At 36.2% G+C, this 25,141-nt stretch overlaps 1 protein-coding gene across 4 annotated transcripts in view; it reads right to left on the reverse strand.

Annotated features, from left to right (window-relative positions):
• Window positions 1-22,878, reverse strand: part of CWC22 (CWC22 spliceosome associated protein homolog) — a 40,157-nt gene extending 17,279 nt beyond the window's left edge. Inside the window, exons 1-14 of one of the 4 annotated variants that reach the window (XM_064515032.1) lie at window positions 22,794-22,878; window positions 20,882-20,994; window positions 18,619-18,686; window positions 17,676-17,756; window positions 17,313-17,567; window positions 16,655-16,783; window positions 11,563-11,731; window positions 11,117-11,170; window positions 10,073-10,208; window positions 9,782-9,988; window positions 9,600-9,662; window positions 8,927-9,022; window positions 7,576-7,657; window positions 6,036-6,096 (exon numbers count right to left, since the gene is read on the reverse strand). In XM_064515032.1, coding sequence (XP_064371102.1) covers window positions 6,036-6,096; window positions 7,576-7,657; window positions 8,927-9,022; window positions 9,600-9,662; window positions 9,782-9,988; window positions 10,073-10,208; window positions 11,117-11,170; window positions 11,563-11,731; window positions 16,655-16,783; window positions 17,313-17,567; window positions 17,676-17,756; window positions 18,619-18,686; window positions 20,882-20,908 — 1,428 coding nt within the window. In that variant the 5' untranslated portion in view covers window positions 20,909-20,994; window positions 22,794-22,878. Of the gene's footprint in view, window positions 1-6,035; window positions 6,097-7,575; window positions 7,658-8,926; window positions 9,023-9,599; window positions 9,663-9,781; window positions 9,989-10,072; window positions 10,209-11,116; window positions 11,171-11,562; window positions 11,732-16,654; window positions 16,784-17,312; window positions 17,571-17,675; window positions 17,790-18,618; window positions 18,687-20,881; window positions 20,995-22,793 lie in introns of all 4 variants that reach the window. The other 3 variants (XM_064515031.1, XM_064515030.1, XM_064515028.1) reach the window with 3 other exon arrangements.
• Between the last annotated feature and the right edge of the window lie 2,263 nt (window positions 22,879-25,141).

Consider the following 25,141-nt stretch of genomic DNA (forward strand, 5'->3'; position numbering starts at 1 on the left):
TAGCAAAGATCCAAGCATTGTTGTACGTAAATTTAGTTCCTATCACAATAAAACAAATAAAAAAGCCATTCTGTTTTAGGCAGATTTAAAAAAATTCTTTTTTTTCTTTGGGGGAGATTGGGAAACAAGGTAAAATATTTCCTGTTCTCCACTTGAATGATTGTAAAAGCTTTTTAAAATTAAATAGACATTAGCATCTTTCTGCAAATCTGTATTCCTCATACACATCTTCCTAAGGAAGGATCAATTCTTTAGCCAAGCAGTTGCAACTCCTATCTAGATTTTTACCCCGTGATGATCCTCAGTGGCATTTTTTTCAAGTAAGTATCAGAAACACAAATAACTCTTCCAAGAAGAGATACCAAAAATTTGTGACGTGAAAACATAAGATAAAAACACTGTTTCTGACATTTTAGTCAGGCTTGTTCATTTGCTTTCCTCATAGGTCAGAAATCAGAACAACTGGTAATACTGTATCCCTCTAATAGCTTTAATTTACTTAAATTTTTGTCTTTGCTAATGCATGGGATTAATGCAGTTTAAACACAGATGGTGATAATACTTAAATACTATTAAGCACTTAAGTAATACTAAAAAGGAAAAAAGGGGGAAAAAAAAGAAATAGGTACCCTCTACCAAGACTGAGCATATGCCCAAAGCTGCAACTGAATGGCTTGTATAGAACGGTTTGTCACAGACTACAGTGCAGACTACAACAGAACAAACAAACAAAAAAAACCCCACCCCACACTCCTTTCATTAAATTTACAGTAATGGGAAGAAGTTTTCAACTATTCGAATTTTTTTCCTACTTAGAAAGGTAGAAAACCAACAGAACTCTTGAACATCACTGCCTAATAAATAAAGTAGAACAAAGATATCAGAATGATTCAAATGACCAAGAAGCAAGAAAACCCTTTGTTAAAGTTTAAAGTCCAAACTGAAGGGTCTTAGGGCACAAGAGTGTGTCCTAATGCACAGAAGACACTATTTGTTGTCTTCATACGCGACTCAGTAACATCACTTGCAGGTTTGAGACTACAGAAGCAGAAGCACGCCAGGTTAGCAAGAGTCTATTTGGAACCAATTCTGTAATCGGGGATGGATGCCAGCAAGACTTGGAAGGTTTTTATACCTGGACAAGAATTCAGAAAAGAGGTCAAAAACAAGGGGCAAAAGATCTGAAGCAGGAAGACTACAATGACATTTTGCATGCTGAAAGGGTAAGGAACAGTAACAGGAAGAACAAAAATAACTTGGACAAGCTTTCGGTGATCGATGTAGGAAAAATTCTCATAATAGAGCTGCAAAAATTTGCAAGATTTTTTGAGAAAAAACGTGGTAGAAAAAGAGGATCTATAAAATATGATGCATAGGGAGATTCTGGAAATCTACAGCATCAAAAATAAAGCATGAAAAAGGATCAGGAAGAAAGTTTGTGATGAAGTTAACATAGATGCCCAGAAGCCATTTTTAAACAGGCCACAGAAAATCTGAGAACAGTTAAAGGAGTAAAACTCTTGCTTATTTAAAGGAAGTATGATATGCTAGAAAGCAGAGACAGACAGAAGAAACCTGAATGGCAACAAAAAAATAGGGTCAAACTACGAAAACATAGCGAAACAAGGCAGCATATTATTGACATCTTTTGAAGGTTAAAAAAAAGGGAGAAAATGATTAAATTTTAGAAGAATCAATATTTAATGAAGACTAAAGAAGGGACCTTTGACTCAGACAATATTATTGAACATGCTGAAGCCATAGGAAAAGGGGTAACAAGGGTGGAAAAACAGATTAAATGTAATCAAAAGGACAGTCTGAAGTCAAAGTCCAGGCACAAGCAGCAGATATTATAATTCCAGAATCCTGGAGCAAAAGTGAATGAGGGAAGAAAGAGCCAAAGGAAAGAGTGAGAATTGAATCTGTCAAAGAAAACTGAGGTTGTAAATCTACAATAGAAAACTGAGAGAAGAAAAGCTGATTTCTAGAGAGAGGATAATAGTACACCGTTACAAGCAATCTTTTCATTCCAAAAAAGGAGATCAGAACTATTTTGAGGAAGGAGAATGTACAGCTAGAGACTGAAAATCAACTGCATGGTAATTCAGATGGGAAATGGAGAACCGAGATTTCTGTTTAATAGTATCTTTTATTTCTGAAGAAGGAGCATTTCAGCTTATGGTCAAACAAAAAACGTATTCCATCTCAAGACAGAAAACAACAATACAGCATTAACTTTAGGCTACTAAATAATAAAAAAAGACTGTTGACATTCCCCTCAGCAACTAAAAAGCAAACCATAATGCGAAAAAGCAGAACTATGTTGTTCTAGTCCATAGATGATCCATTTGAACCTTAATCTTCTTTCCAGAGGTCAGATCTGTTGTGACAGATCCATTACCAGTATTAAGTATACCAATATTTTTGTTTCACAGCAGTTAACATGACGTGATAATCTGATAATTTAATCAAACTGCTAAATATATTTCTGAATTCAATCCTGTTAAATCATGCCAAAGTCTCTGTATGTAAAGAAAGATTTGAGACAACTGGTCTGCAAGAAAGTCGAGTAAGACTATATCACCCTCATAGCCGCCATTCGTGCCTGTCTTTAGGTTCTGAATAATCTACCAGTTCTTAGGTTGTATGCAGCAATTCACTACTCAAAACTGTGGAAACTGGTGTGTTCTTGACAGAATTAAAGAAAGTTGATTTTATTTTATTACGTAAAGCTGTCCAGAAGGCAGAAATGAAGTTACTGCACAGTTAGACTTAATTTGAAAATAAACGTTGCAATGAGAATTTCAAATTTGCCCTGTTAAGAAATAAAAACCTCATCAAATGACACTTTAGTCAAATGCTCTAGTACCTGCTTCTCATGATAACTGATATTCATTAGTAGAGCTAGCACGGAGAATGAACTTTTACTGAAAGGATTTTCTCTAGGTTAGAACTGTGGTCAATAGAAAGGATTTATGGAAAAAAAAAAAAAAAAAAAGCAATGATGATGAACAAACCATGATGCCTTAACTTTTCCTACAGTTGATCTCAATAGCAATTTTCTTACAAGAACAAATAATCTCTGAAGATCCTTGCAAGAATTTAGCAAATGTTTCAGAGGAATTTCTCAAGATTGGTTGAAGCTCAGAAGTACAAAATGAAAAGAAATTTTAGGTAAGATGCATCATCTTGAAATACAGGTTGCTGAAGCTTTCAGTAAGAGGAAAACAAAGACCGAAGTGCTTTATGGTTAAAATTTAAATCCTATATTTTGCTGCAATATTGATGGCAGTGGAATTTTTTTACTAAAGACTACTCAGAAGATGTTAACTTGAAAGAATAAAAAAGTGATTTTCTTCATTTAGAAACTGGCTGCTAATTCAAACAGAAATTTCCTGTCAAGAGCATTCAGATTTGCATCTCCGTGGACAGATCTGACACCAACAAACCCTTGTGTAACTTTAATGTCTGTATCTGGTCATCGGTTTTGCTCTCACACTGATGAGGAAACCTCAGTTTTTCTTTTTTACCATTATAAAACACTCTCAAGCAGCTGTAAGTCTATATAGTGAGTCAATGTTGTCACACCTTTGATGAAGGCAGGGTGAAAAGTAATAATTAATATCAGAAAAAAATTCAGTACAGAAAGGATGCCTCATCCAATAAAGAGATGAAGTTTTACACCAATTCTTTTGAACTCTGGGTTATAACGATTTCTACAACTAGCACTGAATCATCAATTGATACTAATTTATTTTTATCTCTTTAGATAGATACACAGCCACTCGGAATGCCAAAAATAGCACTTCTGCATTTATTTTAAAAGCATCTCATTCACAGTAATTATAGCATAATTAATGGACCAACATTAGATTTTCTTTTTTTGAACGTGGTGGTGTGCTAACCAAAAGTTATCTAAGCACCACAAATTTTAATATTCAAATATAGAAATTCTTATTCAAGTTTAATAGTTTTGCAAAGAATATTACAAATTTGAATATTCAAGCCTGATACTTAGAGATTTTTACACATGTTGGAATGAGATGTTACAATATCAAAACAATCATACCATCTAGAGACCTAACCAGACAGCTGGTAGGATATCTTATTTTGCCTTCTCCAGTCACATCTGTTCTCTAAAGAGAAACCAAAATAAGCCAAAACACTTCAGAGATTAATTTTGAGTAGAGCAGCCTTGTTAATAGTAATGCTATAATCAGCACTGTATTTTGATTGATTCCTAACAGTTCAACATACACTTAAAAATTTCTAGAAAATTCAATTTACCCATCCTTTCTTAAAGCTCAAAATACAACCCAGAAATTGCTTTGAGATCTTTCCTACAAAATTAGGAATGAACAACAATTTTTGGTTTTGCACTTTAACAGAAAGAAAAAAAACCCACGCGTTTGCATGTTTATTTTTGCATGCAGTTACATTCATGTATTTTTAATTTGTGATTGACAGCACAAAGTACAGTTTCTTAAGGCTGAGAAAAATAGAATATGTCATAGAATTATGTTATATAAACAAAATTATTCAGTAAATTAGTACCTCATAAAATGTACAAGTAGTAACATCTTAAATTGATTTGCATGTCTGATTATTTTTATTTTTAGCAATTGAAGCATTCACAAACAAGGAAAGAAAATATCCTGGCAGCAAATATTATGTCTAATCTCAACAAATACCTAGTTTTTCCAAATAAAACAGTGAAAAAAGGCTACCTTTTTAGGCACCTCAGATTTTGACTTTTTTTTTTTTTTTAAATATATCCAAGAGAATAGCTGGTATTTGAGAGAGACTGTGCTGGTATTAAACATCAACACTTGAGAAGTGGTTAGCCGAGTGATTCCCTAACAAGCACTGTTACACAAATTATACCTGTGTAGTATGACGTAGCTTGTGATTTCTGGATTGTTCTTGCTATTCTTTATAGCTGAATTGGTTTGCCAGAAGAGTTTTTTTTTTTTCTTTAGAATTCTTGAGGTTATACCTCACTGGAAACCATAACCCTCTGCATGCTTAACACTGCCTTTAAGCAGTGTTGAATTGTTTCATGCAAAGAATTAAGGAATCTGATAAGAAAATACATAGCATAATCATCTGAATTCTTAGTATATTTTATGTAAATTATTTAGTAACAGTATAGCACAAGAAATGAAAAAACAGGCAAACCAACTTCTGATTATTAAATTTAATCAGTTTTTCCAAAGAACATTTAACTGTAGCATAGATTTCCATTTCTTATTAGTTATCATACTAATAAGGATGCATCTACAAACAGACATTCAAATGGAACAGAACAGTAGTAATTAAAGCTATAAGAAAATTAACAGCTCTTAAGTGCAACTCTCACGATGATATCTTACAGCTGATTGAAAAGCAGTTTATATAATTAGATGGGTATTTAGATTCTACCAGGATCTAGTATAAGTGCTAGCTAAAGGACAATTTCCTTTACTTGAAATCATACCAATTGTATCGATCTTAAACATGGTGTCTGCAACCAGTTTTTTTCTGATGATCTCCAAGATTAACCCAGAGCATCCTTACTTATAACTGCTTTAATTCAATACACAATATTATTCAAACAAGACCGAAAGCAACAGAATAACTATTTCTTTGGCACTATGCAGAATTTCAAGCCCAACAGACAAAGTCTAGAGCTGCCTGCAAACCTGATGTCCAGCTCTCAGATTTTTCTTTCAGAGCTCTAAGACTGTCTGCTATATTACAGTACTACTTTGATAGGATAAATGTTTCAACAGTCCAACCAACAAACCTTCTCAAACAGACCATGAGCATACATTTAACCTGTTTGCTAGAAAGGAGAAATTGCATCTATTTATCTTACGAAATGCATGCCAGCCTATTTGCTTGAAGGTTATAAGACTCATTTTGAGAAGTAACAGCTATAAGGAGTCACTGTCATTCATCTGCTGTACAAACTAAGTCTCACTACCAGAGCAACCATTCTAATACTACAGCAATAGAATTTCATAAAAATGGTAAGAATAAAAAGCAAGGCTTACAGTTTGACTTTCAGGGAAGTCCATCTTCAGCAATTTGTGAGCACACTCTTCAAAGTCTAAACTGAAATAAAGAAAAAAACATTTCTCATTGGCTGTGCAACATACACTATGCTAAAAACATATCAGAATTACAGCTGAGATTGGCATTGGTGGAACGAATACTAGTCCTACTAAAATTGTGTTAGGTAACTGAACTTGTAAAAACTGATGTGTCGCAAGACTAGGCTCAATACCTTTCGAAATATAAAGCAATGATTATGTAACATAAGGTAAGCATTAGACAATGAAGGAGGGACAAGAAGATCAGCTGCAGCTTAAAGAAGCTTTAATGAATCCCCCTGCGCCAATCAATACATACCTAACCCTCAATAAACACTGCTGAAACTTTTTTTTTTTTGAAAAAAGGTATCTCATTAACCTCCAGAGAAAGAAATTCTAGTGTCTCATATTTCAAGAGTTTATGCCTGAAAATTAATCCAAAGCCATTACATTTGCAGACAATCTGAAAAGACGACGACTCAGGTCATTATCACTGTTACATCGCATTACAAAATGTAGCAACAAAATAGAACATGTAAGTTCATTTTGCACATCCTGAAAAATACTGAAATGCAGACACTGTATGTAAGCTCTAAAAGCAGTAAGAACCTGTACGTGCCATGCTCTCTTCTTTGCAAATCCTTTCTTTATACATAAAAAGCCTCCACCTATCAGTAAGTTCTCCCTCTAAGCATAGGATGGACTATGTACTATGAAGTATGGCAAGAATGTATCCAACACTAACTTTGAGAAATGTCAGTCTTCTATACATCTCAGTATGGTATTAATTCAGATGTCTAATTATCAATGCTACAACTATAGTACTTCACTCCTCATGCAGGAAAAAAAAAGCAATAGGATTTCAGATATGCAGAATACTGTGGGTTATTCCTACCTTCAGCAACAGAATTCAGTGGTATTCGACAGACATGAACTTTTATTACTCCTTTTACCGAAGCGATCATGTGGGAGCTACATCATTATATTGGCATTATTTGTACCATGTACTGCAAGTGGGCCTTCATTCTCAAGATGAACGCAGACACAGTATGGTGTATGTATGCTCATTTCACCAATAATGCAGATGGCAACAGGCCTAGATAGCATCACACTGTAGAACTCTATTCTCAGAAATCAAGAAACTCTACAGCATGTCCATTTTAAGTGCGTTGCATATACTTTTCAGAAATCCTTAAAACGTTGCATAGTCTGATGATCACTGACTTCTGTTCAAACACACAGCAATCCCCATAGAAAAGTCCCAGTGCATCGCTTCCATAAACATTTTAAAACAAACAGGATTTGTCTTAGAATGGGAATTTGAGTATTCCTTTGTCAAAACAACAGTCACTTTATATAATTGATCAGGCCCATTAAGGAATGCTTTCCTGATTTTTTTCCCTTAGATTGCATGCTAAAAAAGGAATTAAAGAAAAATAATTCTAGTTCAGCAGTTTCAAAAGGACTACACTTGTAGCTGTATAAGTTATATTCTATTTACCTCGACTGAATAGCAAGATAAATTGTACGACGAAAGGACACCAGGTTAATTTCTGTTTTGTCATGGATAGTAACTTTCTGTCCTACAAAAGAGAAATACAGTTTTGTAAAAAACAGAACATTAATGTACAGATATGTAATCTCTAGAATGCATATGTTTTTAAGTCTGTAACACTATGATATATTTTTTGTACAAATACTTAGGACTATTGAGCTGTTTTGTGTATTTTTACTGAAAAATGCCATCAGCATCTGCCTTATCTGTGACTAAGGGGCAAATGTTTAGAGATACAATTGTAAGAGAATAACTCTTTTTATAAAGTCCTTTCACCTAATTTAGCTGTCATGAACTGAGTTTAACATTACTTGTCTATATTATCAGCAAGGCATTTTCTACATACTTTAACAATACAATGCTTTATTTTGTTCCCACTGATTTTAACAGGAAATTCTTTATTTCTGCTATGGGTAGGATCCATATTACAGCATTCTACAGAGTTCTGTTTTGTCCTGCAGCAAGAGTAGAAAATCCACAGCAAACCACACCCATACTGTGAACACCTTATTCCATAAGGTGTTCATTATTTCTTCATTGTTTTGAAGTTTAGCAATAGCATGACTGATAAAGAGTTCTCTGAATTCTCATACTTTTCATCAGCCTGGAAACTCCATTTTTTTGTGAAATACTCTGGTAAACTGATACAGAAAACCATTCCTGATATTCTGCAAATACAAGACTTGGTTGGCTTTCAAATAACTCGCACGGTTTGCACAAACAGCTCAGTTATGCTTATCTTTTTTTTTCCCCCCCCCGTGAGTTAAAACCAACATTCTTTGAAAATGTGTAAACACTGTGATAGGGTGCTTCCAGTAAAGATCAAGAAAGGAGGCTGAACAGACCTAATAACTGAGATATAAAGACAAGAGTGATTTCAACTGTAAGAAAATCCAGTTTGAATTTTGAAAGGGGACTTAATAGAGCAAAAACAGTACACCTAGAAAGGGCTTTTCTGCTAGTTTTTAAGCAAGTGTTTTCAAGTTGGTTATTTTTAACATCTCATGTTTACAAGCTGTTCTTGCTTGCTTCTTCTTCATGCAACTGATACTGTCAAGAGCACTGAGGCAAAGATGCTTCTCATTTTCTGTCTGTGCTCCTGACTGTTTCCATTTACTTCTTAAATTTTGTATTACCTGCTAGCATTAGGCATGTAGATCTGGGGAGGATTTAAGAAGAAAACACTCCTTAACATTCCAACATTCTTAGTTTGCTAAAACGTACAAGTTAAGTTTCTTTTTCCTGTTTCATCTACAACAGTTCTACCACCAGTAAGTTGCTAGAGTCACACTCTTACCATCTTCATCCTCCTCTTCATCTTCCTCTTCTTCTTCCTCGCTACTTCCAGCCTCATGATCTGTTTCAGACTCACTGTCACCTTCGTCAAGAATTTCTGAAGGAGTAATATCCCAGATAAAATGAATATACATCACAGCGGTTTAATTAAAAGAAAAACTTTATCCAACACCTCAGAGTGAAAGAGTATCCCCGGTGGAGAATCTGGCAGAGTCAAAAATATAGATTTCATAACTGAAATGAAAACATGCTTTTAGAAATGTCACTAAAAAAACAAGCAGGAATACACTGAAAATGTTTCTGATGAATTGAAAGACATTTATTTGGGACACTGTTAAATAATAAAGTTTGGTAACAATAACTGGGTAAGTAAATGCCTTTTTTGGCTGATGCAATTTGTATTCATCCATACATCCTCCATCTGTGTTATTTTACTAAAAAAAGCAGTTAAATTTGAAACAACCAAATGGTACATTTATCGTAGAAGTATTTATCAGTCTTGCTTATCGGAATCTGAAAATACAACATTAACTGTAGTTCTTAACAGAATCCTTTAACAATTTCATGTCTCAGTGAAATGCTTGGATAAATAGTTATTTTATACACATACATATATGTGTACAATACACATACATACATTTATGTACATGCACAGACACAAACACACACCCTACCTTTCTTAAGTGTTTTGTATTTCTCTTCATTTTCCATGAAGTTAGGATCCAACTTGAAAACATCTTTAAAATAAAAGAGAATTTTTATTTAAAAATACAAAACAAATAAAAAGCTGCAAATTTAATCCTAATTTTTTTCATAGAGAATGAAGCCATAGAATTATTTTCTGTTTCTAACTTACTAAGAACATCCTCTGGGTTATAATCATCTTCTAATGGCAACATATGAGTAAACTGATCCTCCTCTTCCACTAGATCTAATCCCTCTGGAATGATTGGATGATCTTTGAAGCCATCCTTCCGTACAGCAAACATAACTTCTATCATGTATTGAACACGCATGTCGATTTTAGATTCATGCAGAATGTGGCGAAGACGGTCAAAGATTGCTTTGGATGAAAAGAGAAATGTGAATGTGAAAAAGACTTATTAAAAACACTGAACAGGCAAACGTTCTGGCTAATTATACTTACCATTAATGCCTCTAGGAGACACCTCTGTTAATTTGAGCCCACTCTCTTTAAGAAATCCAATTGCTACTTCAATACTGTCATCAGTAGGTCTTTCAAGAAGCAAGGTGAGCATTTCCAAACATAAAACCTCATGAGCCTTTGGAAAGAATGTTAAAGAATTACAGTTTACAGTATTCCCCTATTATTGCAGTGACCTTGTTGATTGAGACCTACAATTTTTGAGGCTGCCATGTCACACTTGTTTAAACATGTGCACATGGCATTAGTGGGACAAAGTTAATTAATATGAAGTCAAAATTTCAAACAATTCTGCTTCCCATACTTGCACCAACTTTGTAGTGAACATGACTGTACTACTGAAAAGTGGCTACTCTCCAGCAAACAAGCAAGCAAAGAAAAAAAAACTGCCATTAGGAAAAAGACAGAATGCATTTCCAAGGAGCAAATAAAATAACACTCACATTACAAAAAAAGTGCTAGACTTACATAATTTTGATTTTATTTTTAAGTGGATCAGGTTTTCCAGGAACAGGTATATAGGCAAATGGAATATATCAGATCAGTTTCTTCTTGTCTGCCTGTGCAGATGCTTATGTTTGTATGATATGTCAACGCTGCAAGAAAACTCTATTTAAGATCTTGGATCCACCAACCTAAACTTAACTGCATGACAGAGCCTCAGACTAAGCTCGCTTTACATCCAAAACTATCTGAATACTAGCTCAAATATATCTAGAAACTTTGGGCAAGCTCTGGAGCATAGGTGAAAAGCATCCTTCTACCTGTAGAGGCACAGAAGTGCCTATTCAGTCTACGTCTGATCCCACATATCCCAATCCTGTCATAACTGCACAGCCAAATTACCAGATGCAATGTCTTTCCCAGAAAGGGCCTAACAACTTACAGCAAGCACCAAGAGTTCATAGAAAATCTGAACTCAGGTTTCTTTTAGAACAGGCAGAAATCTTCACTTGGGCTACTGCTGTCTTCAAGCTAAAGCAACAGCCATATAGAATTTGGACTGAGGAGGAAAAAGTAACTTACCACATTCTGATTCATCAGATGCGCAACAAACTTTGAAGATGTTAGACAAAGTTGCTGAAAAAGAAAGATGTGCCACAATTTCCTATTATTATATACAGAATAAAAATTTTCAGCTCAGATATTCTTAATACAGATTTGTGCACATCACAATCTGAAATTAAGTCATAAAAACAGCTATTGAGGGATATTGGCAATTATTCTTCAATTAGGACTGCATACTTTCAAACAAAGAGTACCACAGCACCAACTTAATATAGGTTAGCAAGCTTTCACAATACTCTAATACTACTGTATTTGGTATAAGGTAGGTCCATGTATAATGATAGGTCCTAACCCACAGGTGTTGGCTATGTTCCTTTGAAGCATATGATTTGAACACACTTGTTAAGAGGTTAGCACAGCAGAACTACAAGTTTCAGCATGTTGCTTCTTTATATCTTACGTACCTTATCGTTTCTGCGATATCCTTTGCGAAAATTTAGTATCAACCTCTTGAGGATCAATTCACCAATATTTGGAAATTTTGAATTGATAATTGCCACAAGAGCTGCATAAACATGGGTAAAAATTGGAGAAGCACTCTGAGCTTGCAAAATGGATCTAGATAGCAATCCCCTGTAAAAGTATGAGTTTAAGAATCAGAAGATTATTCTGGTAATGCAAACATTAAATACTTTCATTCAGTATGTATCATATAAAATAGCTGGAATACAGTTGGAATAGTTATAAAAATATCAAATAACTGTCATTTTCACAAAGTTTATTGCACAACATATGGAGTTTTGCAAGATGTTGCCCAAATGTGTCTGGGCTCAGAAATTCTTAAACTGGTATCTTATCCTTCAAATATTGCTCCTGTTAGAATTACATTTTAAAGTGATAAACATTTTGAAAGCCCTTATCTTGCAGAAATAATCCTGCAATTATCCCATTTTTAACTACAACACAAGCTCTTTGAAGCTTCGGAATTTATGCAATCTTGCTGTTTCTTTCTCAGTTAAAACAACAACATTCTGTTCATGACAAAAAAAATCATCTGCTCTGCTATTAATTAAGAAAAACAAAGAATCGCACTCCAGTGTAATAAATAACCTAAAGGAGTAAAACGAACTTCTAAGAAATAGAAATTGTGTGTCATACAATACCCCTAACAACAAAGACCTACCTAAGAGTAATGAATGTTCAGTAAAATCAGAATAGTCAAAGTAGTAAGGCTTTTTAATGCTTTACTTAGATCAACCTGCCCATTTTCAACATCATAATTATGTTCTGGAACTGAGAGCTGAATTTAAAAGACTACTTCTAAAAGGCTAAATGAATAGAAACAGAGGGCTCAAGAGCTGATGGTTATTTTATCGTACTAATGTCTCTTCTACATTTATATTAACTTTAAAATTGAAAACAAAACCTCTGAGAATTTGTCTTACATTTGCATTCTCTAATCGCTTTAAGACAGAATTTGACTTTGGTTCCATTGGAGTAATGGAAAAATTGGAAAAAGGACAAATGGAAAAAGAAAGCCCTCCAAACTTGGATCTTCACAGTGGTTACTGGCATTCAAGTTTATCTTCTCTGTTGTCTATTGAAATCTGTCTATCTTCCAAAAAAGTCTTACATAGATCTAATAAAACTGCAAACTGCATAATGAGCTTATTCCTACTTATTTTGGAGTTGATAACTGGGATAGAACACATTTCATATTACAAAAAAGAAACAGAATAATTTATTTCAAAACTACTAATTACTTCTGGATTACAAACTGAAAGTGTTCTAGTTCTGACCATATTTACTCTCTTACTTGGAAAACTCAGAACAGTATATAACAGCTAGGTAAATATTAGGTTTCTTATTTTTACAGTTGTCTCTAAATCTTATGTACTTTTGCATAAATTTGGAAGCCAAAACTTACAGTAAGAAGGGAAATGATGCCACTCTCCATCTACGATTTTTTGAATAGCTCCATATAGGGATTTAACAGTTTGTAAAGTAAAGTAGCCACAAGGAACTTCCACAAACAAATGAATTCTAGTAACACCTACCATACTTACTTTTTAAACTAAAATAAGTATCGCTGCTTGCACAAAAAATACATTTGGGGACATGAAATGCACACAAATAAATAGCCCATTTTAGAACTGTTTAAGACTTCATTATTAGCTCTAGCAGAAATAATTTTGGTAACTATTTAATTCTCTTTTGTTATTTTTATGTGATTTGCAAGATTCTCATCTTTCCATTAGGTACCAAAACTTGAAATAATGCAATCCTTGGGGATAAAGAAGGAACAGAATAGGAGACGCTCCTCCTCAAGTGACAGTGCATTATCAAATCACAACAGAATAAAAGTGTTGCAATCTGGAACATAGACATTTTAGAACTATTCAGTAATTTATTAATTCTAGATGTAAAATAACTATTTGTTCTTAAAAGTAAAATCTGTTACTTTTTTGTTTCATAACAATCGTAAGAAAACCAAGCATACTATTATTTCAAATAAAAAAAGGGTACTTTTCTATTTGCATGTATTAATGGTTCTGATATAGGCAAGGTATCTCTAACAGATTTTTGAGAATAGCACTTTGGTAACTACTTATGGGCTGTATCCATCTTCAAAAACTAGTTTACAAAGATCACTACATAGTTATGAATTACAGTCTTCTGTAATACTTCATTTCTATTTTATTGTCATGCTTTAAATTTTATTTCAAATTAGATGCAGAAGAGGATTAAAATTGATTTTATACCTACTGAAAAGGAACTTTAAGTTATGAAAAAGAGAAGTTAAATGTATTTGCTAAAATCAGTGATAATTCTAACTGAAAACAAAATGGCCTTTTTTGAAAGACTATGTTCTCTCTCTTTTCAAAAGGCAGCATAAGGAAGAAGGAAAGTCCAGAGAGACCTCAAGAAGAAAAGGATGATCAGAAGCATCTAATATTTGCTGTTTGATCAAAGATGTTCACTTCTCATGGTAGGCTACAGAAACAAAAACAAGTGGAAGAAAGGAACGTCCAAGTGACTTGTACAGGACTTAGGCCCAAATCCTGTTCTGAAAAAAGTTACCCACACTGCACTGAGCAAATTTTGAGTTGGCAAGATACTATTCAAGCCACTCATTCTGAACTTCTAAATTATTTTCCCGGAGGCACCCACCTCATTAACTAGCCAAAAAAAAAAAAAACCCAAAAAGATGCTTAAGTTTTGACTTCTGAATTGTATTCAGATTATATATGTGAAGGCATATGGATAGGATGGATATATCCACACCTTCTGCAGTTATGTCTACCCAATATGAGAACGTACTATCCACCTACCTAAATGAGTACTGAATGAGCTAACCTTACTACTAAGATAGCCAAGGGAACACAGCGCACCACCTGTTAAAATATGATATGCTATTTCGAGGAATAAATAAATAAATGAATAAAGCTTTGTGAAGTAGATTCTGTAAAGCCAGCTTTTTCCTTTTCTTACCAATGTCAATTAATCTGCTTGGAGATACACCATGATGGTGTACCACTATGTGATTTAGCTGAAGTTCTGGTACATACCCTAGCGCACTTGAAATTCTCTCAGTTATCTTGCATAGCATTATGTAGCTGTATTCTTCAGATCCTCATTATCAATTTGTAAATTAAAAAAACAAAAACAACCCCCTCACTATTCTCCCAGCACACAGGATTATTGCAAAAGTTAATGTATTTAAGAGAAGATCTCTGACACTAAGTTCACAGAGGATGTACAAATGTTTTAAGTATAAATGCAATACATTCTCCACAGAAGTAACACATTTGCTTCCTGCTTATACAGCAGCATCTTTTTTATGTTACTTTTTGCACAGAATGGAAGCCTTCTGTGCTCCATCATTTGCTTTAGTAAAACCAGACTTTACAAAACAAGAACAAATTATATTATCATTCAATAAACTTTAGACAGGATGTTCATCCATACTCTGGAAAAAGCAAAAATTTCAACTTTCAAGACAGATCTGGAGTCTGTGTTACTTTGGAACTGCAGTAAAAAGACATAAATTAAACACCAGGAATATTACAGGCTTCTGCTGGTTGACATAGTTTTGTCAGCCAGGGGTATAAAAAGATTACAGCTTTGGTCAGCCCAGTCCTCTAAATTACACTGAAGCTTTTTTTTTTTTTTTTTTTTAATGGAAATAACCTTTTTTATTTACAGGTTTTTTTTTTTTTTTTTTTTAACAGAAGCAAAAAAAAGAGCCCTCTTAACTACAGAAGCCTCTAGATTAGGCATGGTTCACTAATATGAAATTCCAATATGATAACATCAGCAAAACATTCAGTACTAGTAAGGCCACAGGAATCCTTCAGATGTGCTACTTTCAACCTATTTTTCCACTATGCACAGGAAATGTGCCAGGAGATCTATTCCGGTATTTTTAACTTAAAATAGTTTTTACCCAGTAATGTCTTCCATCCTGTCATCTAAATTCTCCAGAAGCAGCAAAATAGGCAACATAACAGCTATAAGACAGATCTATGATGTTTTTCCCATCTAAACTGACTTTACTGCAGAAGTGCACATAATCAAAACCGGTCACACATTATTGGAGATCATCTTCTTTTACTTGGCAAAATTTGCTACGCAGATAATATACCGCTGTTGAATCAACAGGGACTGCGCCTGGAAGCACATGTTTGTTGGCTTTAGGTAACTTACATTAAGACTTCTACCATCCCTTAACCTGAAGTATCTCCTATTCTGTTATGAACCACTCACTTCTTGTGATTCCATAAGCACCTCTATTCTAAGGATTAAACATGGTTTGGACAGGTTCTGTAAAGTGTTTTAAAAAACATTTAAACTAAATGAACAGGTCAGTGATACAGGAATTACAGATCGATTCTTGGGAATTTCTTTCAAGATTTTAACTTTTTGTTTTTTAAAACAAGTTATTTAGACTTTGCAGTTTTGTTCAGCTGGGATCTTTTTTTTTTTTTTTTTTTTTCCTTCAAGAGAGATAGCCAATCTAAGAAACCCATCTTGTTTTAAACAAGCAATTTTAACACCTAGAGACAAAAATTAAAGCAAGGAAAGCCATCACACCATACTTCGGTACTTATCTGGAATAGCACAATAGTTTTTTCTCCAATTACAATGGTAAAGATGAAGACAGTAAACAATCCAGTCAGATAGCTGCAGTAAAAAATGTTTTTTGCTAAATATTGACAAAAATATTATTTGCTCCACAGATAAAAAGACATGAATCCAAAAGTAATTAGACACAGACACCTGTGAATTGCAAGTCATTCAAGTAAAATGAGTAGGTAAAATCATTATGAAAAGGAAACAAATACCATCTATTGTACTCTTTTATTCTTCCAAGCATACAATACCTTTTTCCCTGCCTTTTCCCAAGTAAGAGAGTCCTCTGCGGAGGACAAGACAAAGGTCAATTTTAAAATTTGACTAGTATCAGTACACTATACATAGCATACATATTAATGTACACATGAACAGCATACAAATTAATAGAAAAGCAAAGTTTTAAAACATTTTGACGCTTACCTTCCCCGAACAATATTTTCCTGAAGAAGTTCATGAATGATATTTTCTATATTAGATACGTTCACTTTATTGACAAGACCGTTGATTGACTTCTTCAAGGCTTCCCAACTCATCCTCTGATAAGCCAAGCTATCACAAAGATATCACATATTACTAATGGAAGTAAATCTGAGATAGCATCAAGTAAGTTTTTATATATATGCAAATGTGAATGTAAGCTGCAATAAATAAAGAAGGTAAAAATATACACTGCATAAACATGAAGACTGGTTCACAATTGTACATAAAGCTACCAGTAAACATCAAACCAACGTGATGTACTAAAATGTAATTCCCCACAGACATTTTATAGCCTGATATGTTCAGTTTTCTAAGATATTCCACCTTCCCCCCCTCAAAAAGGCTTATGCTCTGTATCCCACTTTTCCAATAACATTTCAAATCAGAAGCAGGTCCAGTCTAACCTGGATTTTTACAGGGTTGAGGGAGAAGAAAGAAGGTTTTCAGGCAAACATCTCTCTTACCTTTCTCCTGATAAACCTACACCTTCAAAGATGGATCATAACCCTTAAAACGCATCCCATTTTCACCAGCATTCCCTATAACCTTTAGGTTTTTACTTTTCAGTAGATATTCTAGTCCGTTACCTTCAACTCACCTATTTTTATCAGTGATTTGCTCTTGCATCATCCTGAGCTTGGCAGGTGGAATATACGCTCCACCTGTGCGCGTAAGGATTGGATCCACCTCTTCTCTCTTCTTCTTCGAAGGGGGCTCATCATGAGGAAGTGAGCTCTGGGGCATTGACCTCTCTGGACTTCTACGATCCGGGGACGAAAATTTTCTCTGCTTCCTTCGATCAGATTCTCTTTCCCCCCATTTCTCATGGTATTTATCTCGCTCTCTTTCCATCCTTCTTAAAGGAAACAACCCAGATGTTGGTGAAATGTTTTCACCTTTTATTCTTTAAAATGAAAGCAAAAAAACCTTAATATTGATGAAAAAAGGGCTTGATACTTACCTTCCTTCTGAATTTCTGTCATCATAGTAGTCCCTTCTTGAATATTCCTCATACCTGCTGTCATCAGAGTATCTTCTCTCTCTGGGAGATGGAGACCTGTCATGTCCTACATCCCTATCCCCACCCCAAAACACAAATTCTTAAAAAAAGGCTTAGTAAAGCTATACTATTTGCCATAGCATGTTACATATATACAAGCAGTTGTGCTTCTGCACCCTATATTGAGTCTCAATATACAACACATCATTCATTCAACAGAAGATGCACACTTTCTAACAATACATTGCCAGCAAAAGAAAAATTATCAAGATCAGAAGACTGTAGAAGAAAGCTCCTTCTAGAACTTAGAATTAAATGCTAAATGGTAATAACATCAACTACCAAAGGCAAATTCAGCACTGTGCATTCTTTGGAACATATTTATCCATTTGTTTCATCTACTTTTGCTTATGTAGCTTTAAACAGAATAGGCACTATTAGAAAAAAATGACACTTAGTACAAGTAGTTTCATTCCAAGCAAAACGTGAAATTAAAAGAAAATTGCCAACAGTTCATCTCATGCCCTGATAGACTGCACTTCAAATGACATTTCTGCGTCTCCTGCTGGCATCCATAATCTTGCTCTAAAGTGAGAATTGTGGTATCAGCAGTACAGGGGTCCAAGCAAGAAGCTGGAATTTAATTTCCATTTTTAAGTCCCTCAGCATTCTAATTAAATGCTAAAGAATTTTTAAATGTTTAGTTTGCAAAACAAGTCTATTTAATTACTGCTCTCCCAACATGCAAATAAACCTACTCCATTAAACCTATAATTATTTTTTCAATGATCAGTTATGATAATACATAAAAAGATTTCAAAGCAGATTGTTTTTTGCATTTTAACTCACTATGGGAGGTATGTATACAAAATTGTTATAGAGCATAAAAGTTAACCATTTGTACCTGTCTTCTGGAGACAAACTTCTCTGGCGTGAACTGTAGCTTTCTTTCCTCTCATAACTGGAACCATGCTTTAAAAAAAATAAAGAAATTCAAGCCAAACATTATATAATAAATATTTAGAGCAGACATTTCTTTGAGACAGAAGTTGAGTATGTCTTTGGTTCCCCATCCCTTGAAGTAAGGGTCATCAAATAAAGTTAATAGTAGTCAGGCTTATAACAAGGAGAGTTGGTTCTTCAAATAACATGCAGTTATGCAGTTGAACTCCCTGTTACAGGATGCTGTAGATGATAAAAGCTTACATGGGTTCAAGGAAAAAAAGGACAAACACAAAAGAGGAAATTAACATGAGTTACCAAATATACAGAAATCTGGCTCAGGAAGGTGCAAATGGAGCTGAAATAAATCAAGGTAAAAAACAAACAAAAAAAAGGACACTTTAAGGTTTTTCTCCCCAAAATAATACAAGGCATGATACTATCCCAAGTTTCCAAGAAATCAGTAAAAAATGCTCTGAAAGACATAGCATACATACCGCATCTAAATACAAAAATAAAATTAAAAAAATCATGGTGTTAACTATATCACTATTAAACAGATGGGAAGAGTTGGGTCTTTTCAAGATGATTTGTTCCCATCAGTTCTGCATCTGCTTTCCTCCAAACAGACACATTAGGACAAGTGTTCACATGAGTAAAATGATGTAATGGATGACTGTATTTGGGAGCTTGTTGTCATGCCTCCTCGCAAAAGTGGCTATGTTTGTTGAAGAGCTTGGCACCCTTGGCTCTTTGTGACAAGTCATCCTGCCACAGGCTGTATTCACCTTCCTAGTCCATTTCAATGGACAACGATAAACTGAAAGTGTTCAAACAGTACGCTTTCACTAACTGATTTATTTTGACAAATGGATTAGGAAGGACTACCATAAGCACCTGATTGGGAAGATAGGAGGAGACATCAGCCTATCCCTCAAGCATCCCTGTCAAAAAACACTTCGGTCAGAACAGCTGGAACCAAAAGAATGAAGAAACCTATGCAGGGGTCACACTCCAGAAACATAAAGACAGCAATACTGTTCTGCTATCCTGTCTCAAATCTTGTGTACTTGACATATGCAGCATTTCTAAACCATTAATCTAGAAGAATAACTTTGAATTAAGATTTTTCTTGTTGCATTCCTAAAAATCATCACTCCCATCAATTCAGAAATGTATTACACAGCTTTTAAAAGGAAAATACCTTTCACAGTAAGAAATACAACTGCCACATTTAGAGCAATGCTAGTAACTCCTATTTCTTGCCACTTCCTGTCTCTGTATCTTTTCATTTTGACATCACTGTTGATATTTCAACATTCCTTTTCCCCACTCCTCCATTTGTTCATGTTCTGTTTTCACATTCGTTCACTTTTCACCATCTATTTTGTTTTGTCATTAAATGCTAATAAAGTTCAGGACATCTATTGTTAAGACAAAGAGCGTTAGCTAACAACTGTAATTCACTGACTTTAGTAGTAACTTTTCTCCTGCAACCAACTGCTCTCAGTTATGGATATTGTTCATTTTACGTCCAGGCTGTTTTATTCGAAACAGTATCAATTAGAAATCCTATCACTAATAATACAGGAATAATTAAAGAGTAAGAGGCAACAAAGGAAGACTATTCTCTGTGTAAGCCTTCCCCACAAATCATGCTGGTTTGGTATCAACTTAAAGACGATGCTTCAAGTGTTAAGAATGAGGTGGGTCAAACACAAGAGCACAGGGAGAAATGAACAATTCAGATCAGAAAGGATCAGTCACACCTGATAGCATTTGGGAGGGAGGAAGAAAATGTTAAAGCAAATGAATAAAGTATGCAAAGTTTTTTTTAAAACAAAGGACTACATTATAAGTGAACAAGTACAGCATAAGTGAGCAAGTACCTCTTTGAAAAGGATGCCATTGCTACTCATATGAGGTACCTAGCAATAACATGCTCACAAGTATTGGGTAAAACAGATGAATGTTAAGTGGTTTCCAAGTGTGACAACAGGACTTTCCAAAATACACTGCCAATCAATAAAACAACAGCAAGGGGAAAACTGATCTTTGATAAACAAGCAGTATTAAGAAAATTTAATTTCCAATGGAATGAAAAGGGAAAGTGATGAATCAAAAGCTAAGGGATAAATACAAGACTCTCAACAAAACAAATTTCCATACTCAAACCCTCCACAAAAAATCCAAACTACAGTATCCCAGAATTTAAGAATACTTACATTTATTTGCGCCACCCTGCTCTTCATTTTGTCCTCTACTTTTTAAATGAAGTTCTGAATATGCAGAAGCAAGGAAATTCAAAGTGTAGTTCAGTGTATCCAGAACATTTCACCTACAAAACACAGAATGCAATCAAACCTTTCTATTGCTGCACTACACAAGGCACAAATTTAAAAAAGTAAACCAAACAGGGAGAACACGCTACAATTTCTACCATGATTTTTCCAGGAAATGCACTTCTTGAATAATTTTTTTCCCAACACGGAACAGTTATTTTTAAGAAGAACAATAACTTAAAATTTGATTTTATGTATTTTCTTTTAAATCTATTTGAATCTTTAAAACAAGCAGAATCTAGGATTCTTTCCACTCTTTTGCACAGAAATGTTATTCTATCAGAAGATGATTGCAGTTCATGTAAATTTAACCTAAGCATCAATATCTTTTGAGAGGCATGAGCTGCAGTCAGGCATAATTGCCAGAATTAAAATTGAATTTTGGTGTAATCAAGGTTCCTACAAACATCTCGGCCCAACAAATGAATTAATTTGTTCTTTGCAATAGTTATTGCTTAAGGAAAAACCTGGACATATGCCCACACAAGTCTTATTTAGCATATGAAGAGATACTGAGGTTTAACACACTACCTTGGCCCAGCAATTTGCAGCTTAACCTGCAGCTGAGCCAGCAGGAAGAGCAGAGGCCTCTCTCTCAGCCACACAAATTACCCTCTCCATTGGAAATTTAAAATAATATGCCAGACTGTCAACTGCGAGGCTGAAGATATTTGTTTTCATCTTATTTCTGTTAGAGGTGTTAATGTGCTAAAAATATGTAAACTCAACTGGAAAAGCTCAAAGATAAGAATCTTGTTGGCACAAAACTATGACCGTACTACTGTTTACCACTGCCTATAGTCTCCAGCAAGATATTCCCTCAGTATCTCATCAGTTCAAGGGGGGGGGGGGGGGTTCTTCTTTTTAATTCATATTGCTATCATGGTATAAAAATCTGTAGTAGGAGCAAAAAGAGAAGGCAGAAGGCTGAACACAGCTCCTTTAGCTTACAAATATATTTTGATTTTCAGATCACACTTGACAGAAATTAACAAGAGCAACACATTACTTTCCAGATTTCTGAAGGTGAACACAGGTATTTATAAGAACTTTCTTATTCTCGTTTCTATTTATTCCTAATTTTAAGGGCTATTACTCCCAATAACAACACATTAAGAAAAACCTTTAGCAGTTACAAGCAAGCAGTATTTGGGGTTAAACCTAGGTAAGAATCACCAAGAGAAGTGTTAAGAAAGCTCTCCAACGGCGATGCACTGGGAATGCGCGGAGAGCCGCAGAAACCTTTAACGCTCAGCACCTTTTAGCGCAGGCCAGGCAAGCGCACACCTGGGAGCAGCGGCAGGGCCAGGCCCCTCGGCAGACGGCCCCGCGCCCACCTCCCCGTCACGGCGCCGCCACAGCGCGCAGCCACCGCCTCTCGCACCGGCGCCGCTGCGAACCGCGGCAGGCACCGCGCTTTAAATTGCTCGTTACAGGCATGCTCCAACACTTCCGTAAAGCAAAACGTCCCCCCCCCCCCCACACACACACCCCTAAATCGAACTCAAGGCTGTATAACACACGTCGGAAGAGATGAAGATTTTAAAATGGCAGTTGAGAGTCCACCAGCACCACCGGGGGGGCACAGCCAGCAAGGCCCGGCGGCCAGGCCCCGCCAGCGACGGGGAGGCCCCGGCCCGCCGGCAAGGCCCGGGCCGCCCCGAGCTCTCCGCGGGGCCGCGCCACCGCCCGCCCCGCCAGGCCGCGACCGCCCAGCCCTGGTTCCCCCCTCCCGCCTCCCCGTCAGCCACCCGCGGGGGGCACCACCACCCCCCAGCGCGCACCCCGCACCTACCGCGCTCCCCCGCACTACTGGAAAAAGCGTCACTTCCGGGAGGAACACGGAGCACAATGAAGCGTAATGGCCGCGGCGCGCGCGGGCAGCGGTGCACGCTGGGAACTGTAGTTCCGCGGCGCGGCCATGTTGGTGGCACGGCCGCGGCGGTGCCTGGAGGGTGCCACGGACCGTGCTGGAGGAGCACATTGTAGGAGGGTTTGCAGTGCCTTTTTTGTGCCCTTTCAGTCTTTTATTTAAATTGAAAATATTTGTAGAGGTTGTTGCAGAAAATAAGACAGGAAATTAGCTGATGCAGTGAGTCTAAGTGAATACCTGTGTGGTAGGTGTATTGGTTATTTCAGCCTAACTTGGATTTCTCTGTAATGCTGATGTTAAGAAGGAGCCTCAAAAAAACCTCCATTGCTACCAAATGTACAAGGTTGCCATCCATATAAGTTAAAAAAAAAAAACATTTTAAGAGAATCTTTCCAAAATCTTCCAGCATCTCTCTAAAATCTGAATGAATTTAGTACATCTGTCTCCCAAATAAAACCTGGGCTTGTAGCTCACGTTACTGTTGCTTAAGTATGAGCTACTAGTTGCCACATTACCAGAACTGTGTCCAGGACGTTGACTGCTACAATGGTAAATACAATACAATATACCATATTGAGTGCTATACTGTTGTTAGGAGAGCTGCTAACCATTTTCAAAGGTTTTTTTGGCCTCTGAAAGTTTTTTAATAGAGCATCACTGATTCACACTGCTGGGAAGTTGGTTTGCTATATCTACAAGTTTGTTGGGATTGTGAAAAGTAATTAAATGCATATTCTGAACCACATAGGCCAAAAAAAAAAAGGAAGAGAAAAATGCTATGTAAGGTCTTAAAGCGCTTACATTTCATTTTTAGCTTTTGTGAGATAATGAAAATAAACTCATAGAGGACACAGTATGGATCAGGGTTAGAAAAGTATTAATTCAGCAAAGAGCCAGATGGTTTCTGCAGGGACATCTGTAACTCTGAGCGGTGTGGTGGGAGCTGGGGAGGCTGGAGCTGTACGACAGGACGGCTGACTCCGCAGCCTGCTCACGCCGGAGAGCGCAGTCCTCACACGCACACGCCTACCGAAACGGGATTTCTGTTGAGCGGGAGAAGGTGGCAAAGAGGTGGGAGTAATGTTGGAAAAACGCTGCTAGCGATTATCCTTTTCGAAGAGAAGGAAGTAACACATCAACAGCAGAGTAATTTTGATGACCCGTAGTGTATTTATGCCATATGCTTACTCACAGCCAAAAATACTGTGATGGTGTTACCTGCTAATGCATTCCCTGCATTCCTCCCACAGCTGAAATTTACTTTGACTGTGTGATATTCATAGCCCAATCTCTCTAGGAGCTGTAGGTATGCAGTATCCCTGAAACTGTGGGGGTGGGGGGGGGGAAAGAGTGTCATTTTAGTTGTCTTATTCCAGTTTCCCATTTGCTTGCTGTTAGAATTGCACTTGCAGTTGCACTCTTCTGTCATGGCTGTGGGAAAGCGGTTCATTCACTTTCTATTAATGGGGTAGTTGTCCAGAAGGAGGCCTCATCCATATTACTGCAGTCTTAGCACCCAGGGGCTGCCTTAGTGGCCAGTTCAGTGCTGGCTCTGGGCCCCGAAGCTGGAGCACTCCTGGTTGTTCCTGGGATCACGTAGCCTTCTTTGCCATGCATTTCGTAGCCCTGAAGCGTTGCCTGGGTTCTCCAGGTAGGCAAGCCACTCTGAAGAAGTTTTTAGAGATTGTGATCCTCAAACCTGCACATCTCCCTTCGTCCTCCCCAGAATCTTGTAAAGGAAGAAGGGACCAGATAGCTGGACTGGTAATTTCACATGCAGGATGACTAAGAGGGAAAAAGGGGCTTAATCTCCACTTCGTTTTGTGATGCTGGCAAGTCTCACACTCCGGTCAACAACAGTATGGGGAAACAGTATGTATGGGGAAAAAATGTCGTGATGCATTATTGCCTGAAACAGTAGGGGAATGTTATTGAAATAGTGCAGAAAGCCAGCTAATTCAATACACCATAAAATATTGAATGGACAGTGAAATCAAAATGGTATACCAAAGAAAGCAAAATGGAGATGTTTTATTTAGAAAACACCACTGAATGATGAAATTTATGCAACAGAAAATGCTGCAAGAAAAATACATTTTAGAAAGCAGAAGTCTCAGTCAGTCCTTTTTGAGGAAAATCCCTTCAATAGCAATTTATTAGAAATTTCCTTCTGACTCATTCTGTAACATTTATGGTTCAGGCAACAAATTTGAAGCTCCATGCTTTTTTTGTAAAGTATACTTTTCAGTGTCTTCTTGCTACTTTCTATA

Source organism: Dromaius novaehollandiae, chromosome 7 (assembly GCF_036370855.1).
Source record: "Dromaius novaehollandiae isolate bDroNov1 chromosome 7, bDroNov1.hap1, whole genome shotgun sequence".
Taxonomy (NCBI): domain Eukaryota; kingdom Metazoa; phylum Chordata; class Aves; order Casuariiformes; family Dromaiidae; genus Dromaius; species Dromaius novaehollandiae.